We start from the raw sequence: 14,886 nt of genomic DNA, 5'->3' as shown, positions 1-14,886 counted from the left end.
CTGGCTGGTCTGCTACAAAATGCTAACATTACTGACAGTCAGAAGAAACATGTCAGGAAATTAAAAGATCACTTTAAACCCATTTTTTCCCTCGTTTTAAGCTGTATATCCTGAAGGTGACGTGCAGAAGTGATGATGTATTTCTGCTTCATCTGCTGCAGACCTTCTACAGCTGTGTGGTTCCTCTTTCCTTTTAATGCCCTTTCAAACAAATATTCAAATGAATAACCACAAAAACCAAAAACAAACCAACAACAACTGATTTGATTGTTTTAGTTTTACTTTAATAGATCCAGGAGGTTTTTAGGTTTGAGAAAAAGGAAAGCAACGGGGAAAGCCTTTCTTCACGTTGTTAATGACAAAAATATTTAAATGAATGAATTTATTTTTAATTAAGGCTGTAATTCTGGCTACGCAGTCCCTTTACAGTACAAAAGATGATCGCTGTTCTTGCACAAACCTGACGTTTAGACTCACAGTTTCTGAAAATGCCTTGTTGTGAGCTGTAAACAACTTAAAATCATTTTATCGTTCTGCACAAACGTACAGTACACCCGCCGCATTTCCAACACATCGCAACAAACTCCGAGTTCCAAGTCTGAAAACTAACACACGAACCACAAGCATTCATACTAAAAGTTTTAAAACTAAAAACGAAATCTACAACGGTAGAAAACGACAACAACTTTAAAACTCCACATTGTCATATTGGCCTAAAACAGCCGGAGTTTTGAGGAGAGGCCATTTCCATGAGATAGTCTTCTATTCTTGTCTCTATGTCTGCGCACAGGACCTCTACTTGCTCCCTGAAAGGGGGATGCCATGACCACAACATGGCAACCCCTGCCACAGCGAGGAGCAGGAGGAAGAAGAGACAAATCCTCCACCAAGAGCTGCACAGCATCTGAACAGAGAGAGGGGGAAAGCATCACATAAAAACATTAAAATCAGTTTCTGCTCTGAGGGAACAATGACTTCCTGCTTCTCCTGTGAGAAAAAAAAATGCAAAGAGCTTTGTGAAGAAACACACACACATATACACACACGATGGACTGACCGGTCTCCTGCGGCGGTGGCTGAGCTGCCGGAGCTCGTCTCTGCACTGCGACAGTCGAGCCTGGCTGGACTGACACTCCTGCTCCATGGCGTGCAGCTCCGTCTGCAGCTCCTCACACTGCACACACACACACACACACACACACACACACACACCATATGCAGACTAAATTTAGCCACAGCCCACCAGAACCACATTTACACTTCAGAATTATATCTAAAGGAAGATCTGCTAAATGTGCTTTAACTCTATTAGTAAAATGTTTTACCAAAATGGAACCTGGGAAATTTTTGTTGCTTAAAGATGCGCTGGGTGTACATTTACACTATACAGATGGAAATTGATTTCTCTAAAGTGTGGGCAGAGAGTGGCTCCAATACAGAATGTCCACAAGCAGCAGAACAGGAAATCCTGTTGTGATTTTTGTGTTGTTTCTTCTTTTATGATAAAATTCATGCTCCTGGATATGCCGCAAAACAACTAGTTTCCCTTGGAACATAAACAAATCACCTGCACTGCTATTCTGGTAGAAAGAAATCACCAAAAGATGGAGCTATAGTTTAGGTCAAGATGTTTAGCTCCATTTGTATGAAATCTTTGTATGAACTCTTTCTGCCTTTCTTTGCCAAATGGCAAAAATGCAAAACCTTCTGATAAAATCTTGACATATTGCTTAAACTACACTGAATTTGTATTTTATATAGAGATGAAGCTGAAGACAGTAGCTTGGGATGAATTTCTTAAAATGAGAAAGCTGCGTGCAAATGCTGAAGAGCCTCAGCTTGAAATTGTTCACTTTTTTTTAAGGGGGTAAATAAAAGGTTTTTAATAAAAGGGTCGCTAAAAGGCAAAGTTATCAAAGCAATAAAAACTCGATATCTGAGCACAGACACCAATTTCCAAAGAAATTTCTTTTTATTTTCCTTCGTCATCATTGAACATTTCTTAACATTGTTGAGCTGCTGAGTCCAATAAAATATAGTTTCACCACATCTACGTTTAAGAAACTTGTGTGTTTTTCTGCGCAGTGACCCATCAAATCAACCTGGGAGGGATCAAGACCTTTCATCCAGTTCTAGTTTACCGTAACGATCTGATGATGTTGTGCCATGGACGGAGAATTATTCATCCATGTCGATAAATGTAAATTAAAATTGACACAAAGCTTTTTTTTTTGTAAAACCCCTGGAATTGTTTTTGCAAAGTGCTTGGCTGTATTATTTCTTGTCTGTTGCTTCGGAAACCACCAGCACATGAACTGTGTGAACTCGTCCAAAGGTTACCTCCTTCTCTTTAAGCTGCAGTTTCTCCTGAGTGAGTCGGAGCTCCTCTCCCACCTGCGAGTCCCTCCTGACGGTCAGTTTTGGTTCCACGTCGCCCGACTCGAGACGCTCCTGGACGAAGAAGCTCTGGCCCTCGTCGCCCCCGTCTTTGGGACAGAGAGGAAGGATTTCTAAGCGTCTGCGGGTTGTCGAAAGTGCTGGGACAATTTCTCCGAGCAAACACGACTGAAGCGTTTTTACCTCGAAGGTTCTGGATCTCGTCTCTTAAAGCCTGGTTGTCCTCCTCCAGGAGGCAGATGTTGTACTGAAGCTCCTGCTTTTCCTGCCTCAGTGATGTCACCTCACCCCTCAGCTCGGCCTCTCTGGCTCTGGACAGCTGCACGGCACACACAGCCAGGATTGTATTTGTATATATTTTTTGCACTCAAATCTCTTAACTCTCCTTGTGCACCATACCTGGACTTCAGTGTGCAGCTGCTGCAGCTGGTCATTGCTGAGGTGATGATTCTCCCTGAGCTGTCCAGAGCTCAGCATCAGCTCTTTGTAAAGGCTCTGCCACCTCAGTGCCTCTGCTTGTGCCGTAACGAGCGCTTCCTGTGCACAAAACGTAACATCCTGAACAAATCCGCTCCAGAGCTGATGGAGCAATAAGTCCAGCGAAATGTGAAAGTTGGGGCGGGGGGAAGTAAATTTTGATGTGAATTTCACCTGCAGCGTCTCAGCCTGGCAGAGAGCATCAGCTTTCTCCTGCGTGGCTTTCTGCAGAGCAACCAAGGCCTTCTCCTCATACGTTCCCCTCTGCTTCTCCATCTGCAGCATCAGCTTCTTCACTCCATCTTTAGGAAACTTCTGCAAGGACACAACACTAGATTGTCACACCTCATAAAATATGGAAAAAGAAAAAAAAAAAGAAAATCTGAGCGGTGTAGAACAAGAAAATGAAATTTTTCACAGAAAACATGAAAAGACAACCAGCTCTGGCTTTTTTTTTTTGTTTTTGATTTAAAAAAAAAAAAAAGCCTGTTTGGTTTCTGCTTCAGTTTCCATCTGCTGCTGCTGCTGCTTACCTGCAGGCAGACTTGCAGCTGCGCCTCCAAAACCTTGATCTTGCTTCTCAGCAGATCCTCACTGCAGCGAGACTGTGTGGGTTAGAGAGGAAACGAGAGACTGTCACGCTTTAAACCTGCAGATGTAAAATTAATGGTTCGTGTAGCAACAGCTGTGACAGCAAGCAAGTTGATTCATGGGCTCATCTAACAGGTGCACACACACACACACACACACACACACACACACACACACACACACACACATAGCGAAATATGTGTGCCCTTGCACTGAAAGACACAAAAATGATAACATACCTTTGCTAGAGTCTAGTTTAAAATGTCAATACCTTTTAACTTAGCTCACTTAACTTGTTCAACTAATTTTTAAGAAGACGGTTTAGTATTTCCCTCTCATGCAGAGCAACCAGAGGAGCCAGAAGAAAGCTCAGGATCCTCCTGCATTGCACCTATAACGGTAAAAGAGAGCTACACCCTTCCTGTGTAACAGTGACAACTCGCGCTCGTCCTATAGATGAAAAACGGAAGCAGGAAGTTTGAAACCACAAGCTGCACAGGCCTTCCGCAGCCGCCAAACGCTGCTGCTGCTGCTGCTGCTGCTGCTGCTCGGTACGAGACTGACACATTTCAGCGTGAAAGACAAAAAGGACCGAAAACAAAACGGCCGTGTGAGAAGGAATAACCCGATCTGAGGTCCCAGAAACAGAAAAAAGCATCTTACTGTCCACAGCACGTCTGATGAGTTGACGAGGTTTGTGGAAATCTCCGTAAGGACTGCCAGCTTCTTCTTCACCGTCTCCTCTCTCCACAGGGCTTCCTGATTAGAGCGCAAACAGAAATGCACACTGAGCACATTCAAATAACCTGTTGGTCTACATAGATCTGCTTTAAATGAAGAAAGCAAAAATAAACGGCTGAGGATGTGGTTTTGTTTACCTGCAAGTAGTCTGATAATCTCTGAACTTCCTGTTGTGACAGAGAGGAGACATATTTAAAACAATTCAAACTACTTAATGAAAAAACAAACTTTACTTCACACCTGAGAGGAGATTCTAGGTAAAGTCGGCCTTTAACCCCCAAATCGTCCCAAATTTTCAAATCATGTGCTAAACAGGCTCCAACTATTCACTGAGGGTGACAGAACATAATCTAACACGACAGATGTAATCAAACGTGCACCAATCATGTTTACATACAAAAAAAACAACAAAAAAAACACGGAAGTACCTGACAAATAAAACTACATTTGTCCAAACAGCTAAATATGCCCAAACATCATCAAATTCACACAAACGTAAGAAAAACATGACCAAACGTTCACCAAACATGTAAACAGTCGCGTTTTGAAACTTACTGATTCTTTGACCGTGATGAACCCGGACCTGCGAAGGTAAACATCTCATTACTGAAGACCCAGAATGCTCCTGCGTATAATATGTTATTAAAAGATTATATTTCATGGAAAATGCGAATCGAGCTCACTCTGTTTGCACACTGATCTCTTTTCGTATCTTTTTTTCAGTTTGTGCAGATGATTTCTGGTGAATCGTTGCGGTCTTATTCACTGTGTTGGTGCTTGTGTTCTGAGCTGTAAGAAAGAGGAAAACCAGATATTATTTGGTGGAACAGATCAGACGCAGCCTGCTGGAAAACTGAAGGAAAAAATGCTCCTGTTTGTTTTACTTTTTCTCCTGTGTTGGCTGGTTTCTGTGGCGGAGGTAGACGTCTGTTTCCTTGCCTGACCTTTCTCCTCTTTCGTTGCTGGTGTTGATTCTGACCACAGCAAAGCCTGAGGGAAAAGAATGGATGAGAGAAGAGCATAAATATGCACATTTAGCCTGAAAGAGCACAAGAGTCTAAAACAACCTGAAGAAGAAACATTTACCCATTTGTTGTTGCTTAGACAATCACTTCCCCTCTCTGGCGTTAGAATCATCTCTTGATGCCCATCTGCAGAGGAAAACCTTTGCGTTTTTGTGAGCGGTTTCTCAGATTTGCTCCTTGATCTATAGAGTCTGTACAGATGTGACTCTGAAAGCGAGTACAGGTCTGTGGAACAGATGATGCACTTTGAGCTCTGTGGCTCCGGACTCAGCGATCTCCGGTTCAAGAACTCCCACTGCCTCTTCTGCTTTAGCTGCGTCTTGATCTGTCTCGTGTCGAGCTCTCTGGTGGGACTTCGGCACAAAGTCACGTTGTTGCGTCCTCGCAAATACTCGCGTCTCTCCGCTCGATAATCAACTTTCCTGTCAAACTCTCTCTCTTGGAAGTGTCGTGTTACCCCAAAGTCCAGGTGTTCCATGGCAGCTCCTCGGACTCTCACGCCGCCCCGATGCTACAGGGGAATTACATCATGATACAGGGCATACAGAAAATAAACCTTTAGCAGGTGGAGAGCAGTGAAGTCAAAGTTATAAATTCTAAGCTTTATAATCTGAAGATTTATACGCTTTTTTGTTGCTGGGATCGTTTAAAGTGAAAGCCATCATACACCCTAAATAACTTAGACCCATTTTCTCTGTGAAGCATGCATGACGAGCCGAGTTTAGAGGCATCTCTCTCTCTAAAAAAAATGCTACTCAGAAAGCTTCTTTAAAATCTATTTCCACAGTTGTCAACAAGAGACTCCTGCAGGCCCTGCCAAGAGTTGATTACAGCCGTGCAGGTGCAAGATAATTTAAAGAAGAAGAAGAAGAAGAAGAAAAAAAAACACCGAATGAACATAAAAGCGTGAAGATGAGGCTCACCTTTTAGGCCAGGCCATTCATTGAAGAAACTTCTTCTAGCGAGGCCAAGAAGTCGTCCATTTTCTCCCTCTCCTCTCCGACAGCGCCCGGGTTTTTGTCTGCGTTTCACATGTAGCTGTTTCTGTTGAGCATAATTTTACAGGAAGTGAAGAGAACCACAGCGTCATATGTTCCTCTATCTCAGCAGCCACTCGCACCACGCTGATGCCACACACGGGTGGGCCCCAAGATTACAGACAGACCCAGACAGGCCAGACCCCCCCCCCTACCCCCCCACTCGCTCCAATGCAGGCCAGCCAACTGGGATAAAACACACCATTTGGACAGAGAGCAGTGCTGTGTGAGCAGACATGTTTTTTTTTTATTGCTGAAGCTTTAGTCAAGTGTGGTGAGAACTGGTGATGACATAGTCAACTTATTGCCCCATTTGTGGCAACTACAGGCTGACAATCTGACATTCACAACTTTAACGTTAACTTTAGGACAAAGTTTCATACACAGATTTTCCTCTACAGATGTCTGTATTATGTAGCATTGTATATAATATAAAATGTAGTAATACATGGATACTACTTTAAGATATAGTATGCTAAGACATAAAACATCATGATATAAATCTAAAATATTAATATGACATAATAGCATAACAAAAAACCCCAAAACAATTCAACTTACATGCAGGTACTAATACCGGTACAGCTTAGTTTTATTTATATATTTTTATCCATTATTTTGATTCCTTTTTATTGTATGTGGTGTTAGATCGAAGACTCCCACAGGGATTTCCGACTTTTTATCTCCAGCTCCAGAATCATCATGAACACAATTTTGTTTACTTTTCAGTCATTCAAACTAATGTCACTGCACATTTTGCCATTTTTATCCATGTTTGTCTGGCTTATTATTTCCTTTAAAGTTTAATTTTTTTTTTGTTATACCTCTTACCTATTACCTCCAGTTTTTTTTGTATCATATGCGGCACTTTGTCCTGCTTTTGTTGCATGTAAACAGTGTCTGTTTTTTTTTATATTTTGACCCTGTGTAAGTCAAAAAATTATAACAAAGTTAGATTTGTCAACCAAACTCTTGATTTGTTAAAAAAAACAGAATTAAAGTTGTATGACTGGAGTGTATATTTCTTGTGTTTTATTGAGCAATGTTAATTTTGCAGTACTGATTTTTGATTGTGACTTGTTTATGTCAATTAAATTTACACTGAAGTGAATAAATGCATAAAACTGCCGTAAATTAACAGATCCAGGCCTAGAGTTACAGATAGAAATCAGTGACTGAAAATGTTCAACATGTTTTTTTCTTCTGAAATTAATGTGGATGCTCCTGACAGATAACAAAAATAAATGCAACTTATTAAAACATAAGTAACTAATTATTAATAATTATCTGCAAATCGTGAGATTATGATAAGCTTGTTTTTTTTTTTTTTACACTGAAAATAAAACGTTTGTTATAGGGTTTCATCATAATACACATAAATGCGTCCATAATTTATATGTGCTAGTTTTTGGCGTTAAACAAGTCTTACCTGACTTCGTGTTTCTTGTGTATTTATTCTTCTAGAATAATGTTTTGTTTTAAAACTTCGTGTCAATGGTGCCTATTTTGTCTGACGTTCACAGACCTTGCTCCCACCGCTATGGTTTAATACTGAGTAGATCTCTTTATTTTTGCATCGGAACTTTGAAGCAAATTTGAAAAAATTTCTTCTCTCAAAAAAACAAAAAACAAAAAAAAGTCTTGAAAGTGTGTCTTTGCGAATACCGCCATCTGGTGGTTTCTGAGTTTGGTGCCTTTAGAAAAAATAAACAAGGCTGTCTCCGTAGTCTCGCGTTGTTTCCCGAGTCTCTGTCATCCTTGTGGCTTTGCAGAAGGGCACGGAGAGGCCGAAACCCGGTGAAGTACAAATTGGCACTTCACTCTTCAAACATGTTGTCCAGACTCGTTTTTCTCTCAGGTTTGTGATGAGCAACTTTTGTCATGTCACGTCCGTGAATTGTTATCTGTTTTTGGACACTTTCCAGTTAGAGAAATTACATTTTAAATGACTGTATGTGAAGGGTAAACTGTAGGCCGCGCACTGAATGAGATAGGCCGATGCTAACATGCTAATGTTGAAGATAATATTTGTGTATTTGAAGTTATTGTTGATAATTCATTGAATGCTTTATTGTTTTAATTGCCCTGAAATGTAAATGTAGACAGCATACTTATTTTAAATGTCCACATTAATTTCCTTATGGTGTAATAATCTGAAGCTACATTAGCTAACGGTAACTGCACGTCTGCTAATGTCATGTTATTAACGTCTCTAGTTTAAGCATTCCAGACTTTAAAGCTTATTTCTATTTGTTCACAACCTTTTCATTTGAAATTCATCAGATATTTTTCTTGCACTGTTGTATGTTGTGCAAAAAAACAAAAACAAAAAACAAACAAACAAAAAAACAAAAACAAACTACAAGTGGCTTCCCTTTGTGTGATCATGCCATTTAATGACATTTTACACCGGCATTGTCTTTGTTTGGGTAAAACCACTGTTGGCATTAGTTCTGATGTTGCTCTAAGTCGCCTTGTCCCTCTATTTGCAGCAAACTCTCTGAGAAGCAGCGGCCTCATTGGAGCTGGGTTTGTATCTTTTAATACTTATATTTACCTTTTATGTGTTGCCTCAACAATTATCCTAGAAACAGAGATTTGGATTTGAATGTATATGGTGATTAAAAAAATAGTAGCAATTACAATCAAACAGACTTCATTCTATGAATTTTTCAAAGTAAGTCTGAAGAAATTTCACCCCATGTTTCCTGGAGCGTTCCTGACTAAATTAATTCATTTGATGGAGTGTTACTCTGTATTTTGTGGTCAAGCTGCTTCCACCAATGAGCTTCAGTTTGATCTCAGTATCTGAATCTTGGAGTTCTGTCAACAGCACCTTGTCTTCCAGTTTCTAAATTGTGCTCTCTTGTCTCACTTTTGTTTTATTGGTTATTCTAAAATGGCTTTTTAGTTGCAATTTTGATGTGCAACAACCTAATGCCACAGCTCCACTGTTGGATGCTGAAACTGGTGTTAAGTTGTTGATAATTGTCACCAATTGTTGGCCATGCAAAATAAAATACAGACGCTTTTGGATCTTATAACCTGATGATCTGTTACAAACAGGTTATACAGTAGCTGCAATAAGTATGAAGCAGGCAATATCTGTTAAAGTTACTGATCCTTTTGTCTCTCTCAGTCTGGTTCAGGCGTCTCGCTCCCTCCAAACATCCTCCCAGAGATTGGCCCCCGTACCTCCTTTGCCAGAGCACGGAGGCAAAGTCCGCCATGGCCTCATCCCAGAGGAGCTTTTCGAGTTCCTATATCCAAAAACCGGAGTCACAGGTGAGTGGTGTTGCTACGCAATCTGAACTTTTCTAAAGTCACTTCATTGCCTTCTCTTGTAAAAGGATACAGTGAAGAAGAAAAAGTAATTTCTAAACTATTTCACAAAAACTGCAGCTTGGATGTTCTACTAGTTTAACTTGTTAAACGTATTTTTGTCTTTCTCCAGGACCATACATGCTAGGCACTGGGCTTATCGTCTACTTGCTTTCCAAAGAACTCTACGTCATCAACCATGAGACCATATACGCCATCTGCATTGGCACAATCATCGTCTATGGTGTCAAGAAATATGGTGCAACTGTTGCAGCTTTTATTGACAGTATAAATGAGGTGCCTACATATTTGACTTTTTGCAAATAAGTAATTCCATATGTGTTTGTAATACTGATGCAAACTGATGTCAGGTTGTATTTACAATAATGCAATAAGTTACAGTCGAGGGGGTTTGGTGCCGTTGTTGTTTCAGAGAGTTTCTTTTTATGATTTCATTGACTTCCGAATCAGGTTTTTCTTTTAAAGCACACTAAAGTATTTTCTGTACAGAGATTATATCGACTGAGAATATACTGGTTGGTGATGGGTTGTATTATTAGCAATGTATTTGGTCCAGTTGTTAAAGACTTTGACCCCAACTGTTCAGTTTTTTTCCCCATAGCAGCTTTGTTTTAGTATGTTCTGTCAGACCTTTAGTTCACAATGGAGGTGCACCAATTTATCGGTACTGATTTTCTTAATTTTGGGAGATCGGTGATCGGCCAATTTTAATATGTGAAGCCGATTTTATCCACCGATATTTTCAACCTTTGCAAAGGTCTAAAAATCAACCACTGTGCTTTTCTTTTCTCCCGTGAGAGAAGTTTGACTGGCAAACCGGCCAACCAGGTCATATCTGCACATTTACAGTTAACAATAGTCACCCCATTGTTGCCAGTTCAGCAACTTTCTTGATATATTGAGCAACATTTCAGACAAAAAAAATGGTACCGGCCAAAATCGGAATCGGTAAGCTAGACTTTTTTAAAAGATCAGTAATCAGAAAACTGCTATCGGTTCACAATGTTCTTAATGTTCTTCTCTGTCAAACTTGAAAATCATTTCTCTGATCTTTCTTCTCTCAGGAAAAAGTGGCCAAGGCCCAGGTGGCGAAGGACTCCCACATATCCTTCCTGACTGAGGCGATTGAGAATGAGAAGAAGGAACAGTGGAGAGTTGAGGGACGGGGGATGCTGTTCGACGCCAAGAGGGTAAACACCTGTGGTTCACGACATTAGCTGTGTTTCCATTGCAAATGTGAGCAAAAGGTTGTCCTTCTTCCACTAAAGTTTGAAAAACACAGTTTCCTAATTGTGGCATTTCCATTAAATAATGTGAATACGTTTGTTTACTCTTTAAAAAAAACATGCCATGCCATCCTCCTCCTAAAAGAAGACCACTTCCTGTCTTCTTTGTTTTTTTTTTCCAGCAGTAGTAACGTCTGGCTGGTGATCACATGACTCGCGTGATTCAGGAAAAATGCTTTCACTGCAGTTTAGTGAAATGTACATATTTTGATATGGCTGAAAAACCACTAGGTGCAAAAAACGTTATTGAAAACGCTTTTGTTTTTTTTCCCCATATTGCTGTTTTCATTCAGCAGATTTGTTTTCGTAATTCTAATTTGCCAAGTTTTATGGTTAATGGAAGAGCAGCTACTGTCGCACTCGTATTTTATGGAAATTAATTACAAATTAAATACCCAAATATCGTTAAATAATTAATCCATCAACAAATGTCTCCATGAAACAAAACAAAAAAAAAATCTAAAATAGAAGCAACTTTTTAATAGGGTGTTTATTTTGTCACTCAGTTTTATTTATTCAAGATTTATATATTTCATTGTTTCATGAAGGTGTTTTATTTAAATGAGGAGGCCCAGTTTTCTTTGTGGGGCTCGTCTGCGTGAGATATTAGAGCTTGAACTGATATAACAGGCCAATGAAAGAGGTGGGATAACTTTTTGTCAGGAGAACTCATCTCCGTTTAATCAAATGTTCTTCTTAACTTGCTCAAATCAACCCAGTCGCAGCGATGGCGACCTCAGGAGTTGTGTACGTTTCAAAATAAGAGCACATGAACAGCAGACATCCTCTGCTTACAAGGGAAACGAGGCCTGCAGCGCAGGGGAAACAAATTCTCCCAGGGAGAAAAGCAAATCATCCTGGAGCTCTCCAGTGTCCTCCATATTGCCATCTAAACAAAATGTAAAGTAGCTGAAAAAATAAATGTCACAGAATAAAACACCATTATGAAATAAATGAAATGCATTAAGTAATCCTGAAATAAGTAAAAAAAAAAAAAAAGTCTGGACATAACTAAAACCTTGAGACAAAATAAGCTCCCCATTAAAAGTATCTATTTTTTTTTGGAATAGTTATTATGATCTTATTTCATGGGGACATGTACTATTAATTGATAACGGTGTTTATTTAATTTTGAATAAAATGTTTCTCCATAGTATTACGATTCAATGAGAGCTGTAGGAATTAAAAGGAGATTTTACTGACCTCTTCTGGTTACAAATAAAAACTGCAGCAACATTTTTAATGTGCCTGACCAAAGAAGTTAATGTGCAGTAGTTTTAGGAGCTCTGAATTTAAATTTTTTTTTTTTTTACTCAAGCATGTGTATGTGTATTAAATGAACAATTCATAAGCTGCATCTAGATGGTGAGGTCACATTTCTGCATCACGGTGACCCAAGTTCTGACCCAACATATTGGCCTTTTGTTGCTCCTCTTCTGCTGCAGAACAACGTGGCCATGCTGTTGGAGACCAACTACAGGGAGAGGCAACACATGGTGACCAACGAGGTAAAGAGGCGCCTGGACTATCAGATTGCCCTTCAGCACCTGAACCGCCGCCTGCAGCAGGAACATATGATCAACTGGGTGGAGAAGAACGTCATCAGCAGCATCACTCCTCAGCAGGTCAGTCCTTCCCTTTTTTTTTTTTTTTTTGTTGATGGAAAAGCCGAAGCTTAATGAGATCTTGGAGCTTTGCTGTTGTGCAGAGAAGCCCCACTTATGGCCGGAAAATTATTTAGAGCAATAAAGATAAGTGCCTCTTTATGGCTGAGCTGTTCTTGTGTCATTTATTTAAAGTATTGACTTTGTTACAAGATAATGGGATTAAAACATAATCAGCTGTGTTCTTTTTTTTGTTTTTTTTTTTTGTTTTGAGTAAATATTTACATGTTTGTTTTTGAAATGCTACAAATTGTTCATGTTGATTTTATTTGGTTATTTATCAAAAACAGATTTTACACTGATATTTATGTTGCTGCCTCAATAGGAACTCAGAGAGTGATACACAAATGTTTTTCTGATCATTTAAGCAATGATTAATTTGTGTGAGATATTTAAGAATTACCAGTTTGCCAAGTTTTGCATCACTGATAGGATGATCAATTAGACGATGTTTCATTGATTTTGAACTTTAGGTGAGAGATTTTTATGGCAAAACATTAAAGTGTCCCACATTTTATTACTCATTTTATTAACTAATTGATAAAAATGTGATTTCACGACAGTAAAGTGGGTTATCATATTTAGATTATGTTCTTTTAATCTTAAACTTCCTGCATAATAACTTACATTTTTTGTCCAACTCACTGAATTTTTTATTTTATTTTTTGAGTTATTTACCAGGAAGTCAACCCAGGATATTTACAATATTGACCCCAAAGTATTTTATAAAAATACAGAGATATGAAATTTAATATCTGAAGCCAGTGAAATGATTTTTTCTTTAGATTTTATAATCTATAGGTTAACCAAATACAAACTTTTCCTCACATAATCTGCATTTAGTCCAGGAAACTTTTGTTCTGAGAATAGACAACCAGCTTCAGCATTTTGTTACAGTTTGTTGAACATGCAGATCATTAAACGGAACAGGGTAAATGTTCTTCTCAAGTGTCCTGAATGTTGTACAAACTGCTGAATAAGAAATCATGAAGTCTGGAAAATAACTTAAAAAAAGTAAGATTTTTAGGAACCTGTTATTTATAAAACCCTGGTATATCTCAAGGTCTGCATGTTAAAGTTTATTACAGGACAATGAGGAAAAGACTGAAGTAGTGTGTTTGTTTGGGAAGGTTGCCTGGGGAAATTGTTTTTTATATTTCGTGTCCTTATCTTTTATTTTCTTCCTTTTCCAGGAGAAGGAGAGCATTGCCAAGTGCATTGCAGATCTCAAAGTGCTGGCTAAGACCACCCAGGCCAAAGCCGCGGCGTAATCCTCCCTGATGAAGCCTAATCGGACCCTCGGCTCAAAGCTTCTAGACGAGGCGTTATGTTTATTTTACAAAGTGAACTATTTCTCTTCAACAGTTGTCTATGTCAACATTATGGGTGTGTACAGTATTTACACGTCATCAGACGGTAAAATAAATGGTTCTCTTATTCAACCTAAAGTGTGTGCTCGGTTTTTGTTCTGTCCAATATTATGATCAAACATTTATTTGTTTGCTATATTACCTATTCAGACATAAAGGAACCTTCTGGAGCTGCTTTGTTGCATAAATGCAGAGCAATCCTTGAGACCTTAGATAAGTCTGAAGAAGGCTATATAAAGCTGCACCTACCCTTTGGAGTCATAATGAATCACAGCGTTTCTGTCCTTAAGGTGGCAAATCAGGCCGCCTCTCTCGATCCGTCACTTCTGAAAGAACGTTGCACTTTGACCCTTAAGCTTACAGGCGGAAGTCCAGGACGTTTTCTAGGCGATGGTCTTGAGTATCAGATGTTTTCTGCCATCAGACGAGTCGGAGGGAAGTTAATTTTGACCGGAGCGATGACTCTGGAGCGGAGCTGATACGCGGAGGCGAGTCCTGAACGATCTGCTGGGCTTTATACGAGGAGAGGTTGGACAAATAAGCCTTTACTGGTGACAGCTTTGGTTCCTCTTTTTAAGATTGAAAATGTGCTTGCTTTTACAGAAAGTGGCTTTCTGTTAGTAGTGAAACTTACTTTGTGTCTTGCATAAAATCCAGGAGGTATGTGTTAAATTTGGGGCTGAAATACAGAGCGGAAGTTTAGGTTTTTTGGTCAAACATGATCAGCTAAAAAGCTTTAAATGAACATCTTGAAGCGTAAATCAGAAGTGAACACAATGGCCAAAATCACAAAGCTGATGCACCGCTGTTCTTTCAGCCATGAGGAAAAATCTAGAGAACAGTTTGATTATTATTCAGTTTTTTGTTAATTTTAACCCTGAATTTATCACAGGTTCTGTAACTGATTAACTCAGCATTGCCCTGTTAGTGCCAACAATCTCTGAATCTCATTTTCA

The 14,886-nt window shown here is 39.3% G+C and overlaps 2 protein-coding genes across 2 annotated transcripts; one reads left to right on the top strand and one right to left on the bottom strand.

Moving 5' to 3' along the window:
• Nucleotides 1-262: 262 nt before the first annotated feature.
• On the bottom strand, nt 263-6,377 carry traf3ip3 (TRAF3 interacting protein 3). The gene is made up of 14 exons (XM_015030962.1): nt 6,155-6,377; nt 5,293-5,742; nt 5,091-5,196; nt 4,890-4,995; nt 4,762-4,789; nt 4,344-4,373; nt 4,129-4,224; nt 3,408-3,479; nt 3,049-3,189; nt 2,797-2,934; nt 2,581-2,716; nt 2,341-2,486; nt 1,058-1,174; nt 263-904 (listed from the first exon to the last, which is right to left on the bottom strand). Exons 2-14 carry the CDS (start codon nt 5,707-5,709, stop codon nt 704-706), a joined length of 1,734 nt encoding a protein of 577 aa, XP_014886448.1. The 5' UTR covers nt 5,710-5,742; nt 6,155-6,377; the 3' UTR covers nt 263-703.
• Nucleotides 6,378-8,010: 1,633 nt separating this feature from the next.
• atp5pb (ATP synthase peripheral stalk-membrane subunit b) lies at nt 8,011-14,008 on the top strand. Its single transcript, XM_015030973.1, has 7 exons — nt 8,011-8,126; nt 8,761-8,797; nt 9,408-9,553; nt 9,723-9,886; nt 10,675-10,800; nt 12,342-12,521; nt 13,754-14,008. Exons 1-7 carry the CDS (start codon nt 8,099-8,101, stop codon nt 13,829-13,831), a joined length of 759 nt encoding a protein of 252 aa, XP_014886459.1. The 5' UTR covers nt 8,011-8,098; the 3' UTR covers nt 13,832-14,008.
• Nucleotides 14,009-14,886: the final 878 nt, after the last annotated feature.

The sequence above is a fragment of the Poecilia latipinna genome, unplaced genomic scaffold, assembly GCF_001443285.1.
Source record: "Poecilia latipinna isolate Pla-1442-1.1 unplaced genomic scaffold, P_latipinna-1.0 Scaffold196, whole genome shotgun sequence".
Lineage (NCBI taxonomy): Eukaryota > Metazoa > Chordata > Actinopteri > Cyprinodontiformes > Poeciliidae > Poecilia > Poecilia latipinna.
Note: the sequence above shows the minus strand (reverse complement) of the source record. Positions and strands in the feature narration are given on the sequence as shown.

Bases quoted from the DNA above. Each gene is read 5' to 3' on its own strand.
- traf3ip3 (XM_015030962.1), bottom strand. From the start codon at position 5,709: ATGGAACACCTGGACTTTGGGGTAACACGACACTTCCAAGAGAGAGAG. The intron at 2,935-3,048 runs GTGAAATTCACA...TTTTGTGCACAG, and splicing joins GCCAGGCTGAGACGCTGCAG to GAAGCGCTCGTTACGGCACA. The intron at 2,717-2,796 runs GTATGGTGCACA...TGTGCCGTGCAG, and splicing joins AGCTGCACACTGAAGTCCAG to CTGTCCAGAGCCAGAGAGGC.
- atp5pb (XM_015030973.1), top strand. From the start codon at position 8,099: ATGTTGTCCAGACTCGTTTTTCTCTCAG. The intron at 9,887-10,674 runs GTGCCTACATAT...TTCTTCTCTCAG, and splicing joins TTATTGACAGTATAAATGAG to GAAAAAGTGGCCAAGGCCCA. The intron at 12,522-13,753 runs GTCAGTCCTTCC...TTCCTTTTCCAG, and splicing joins GCAGCATCACTCCTCAGCAG to GAGAAGGAGAGCATTGCCAA.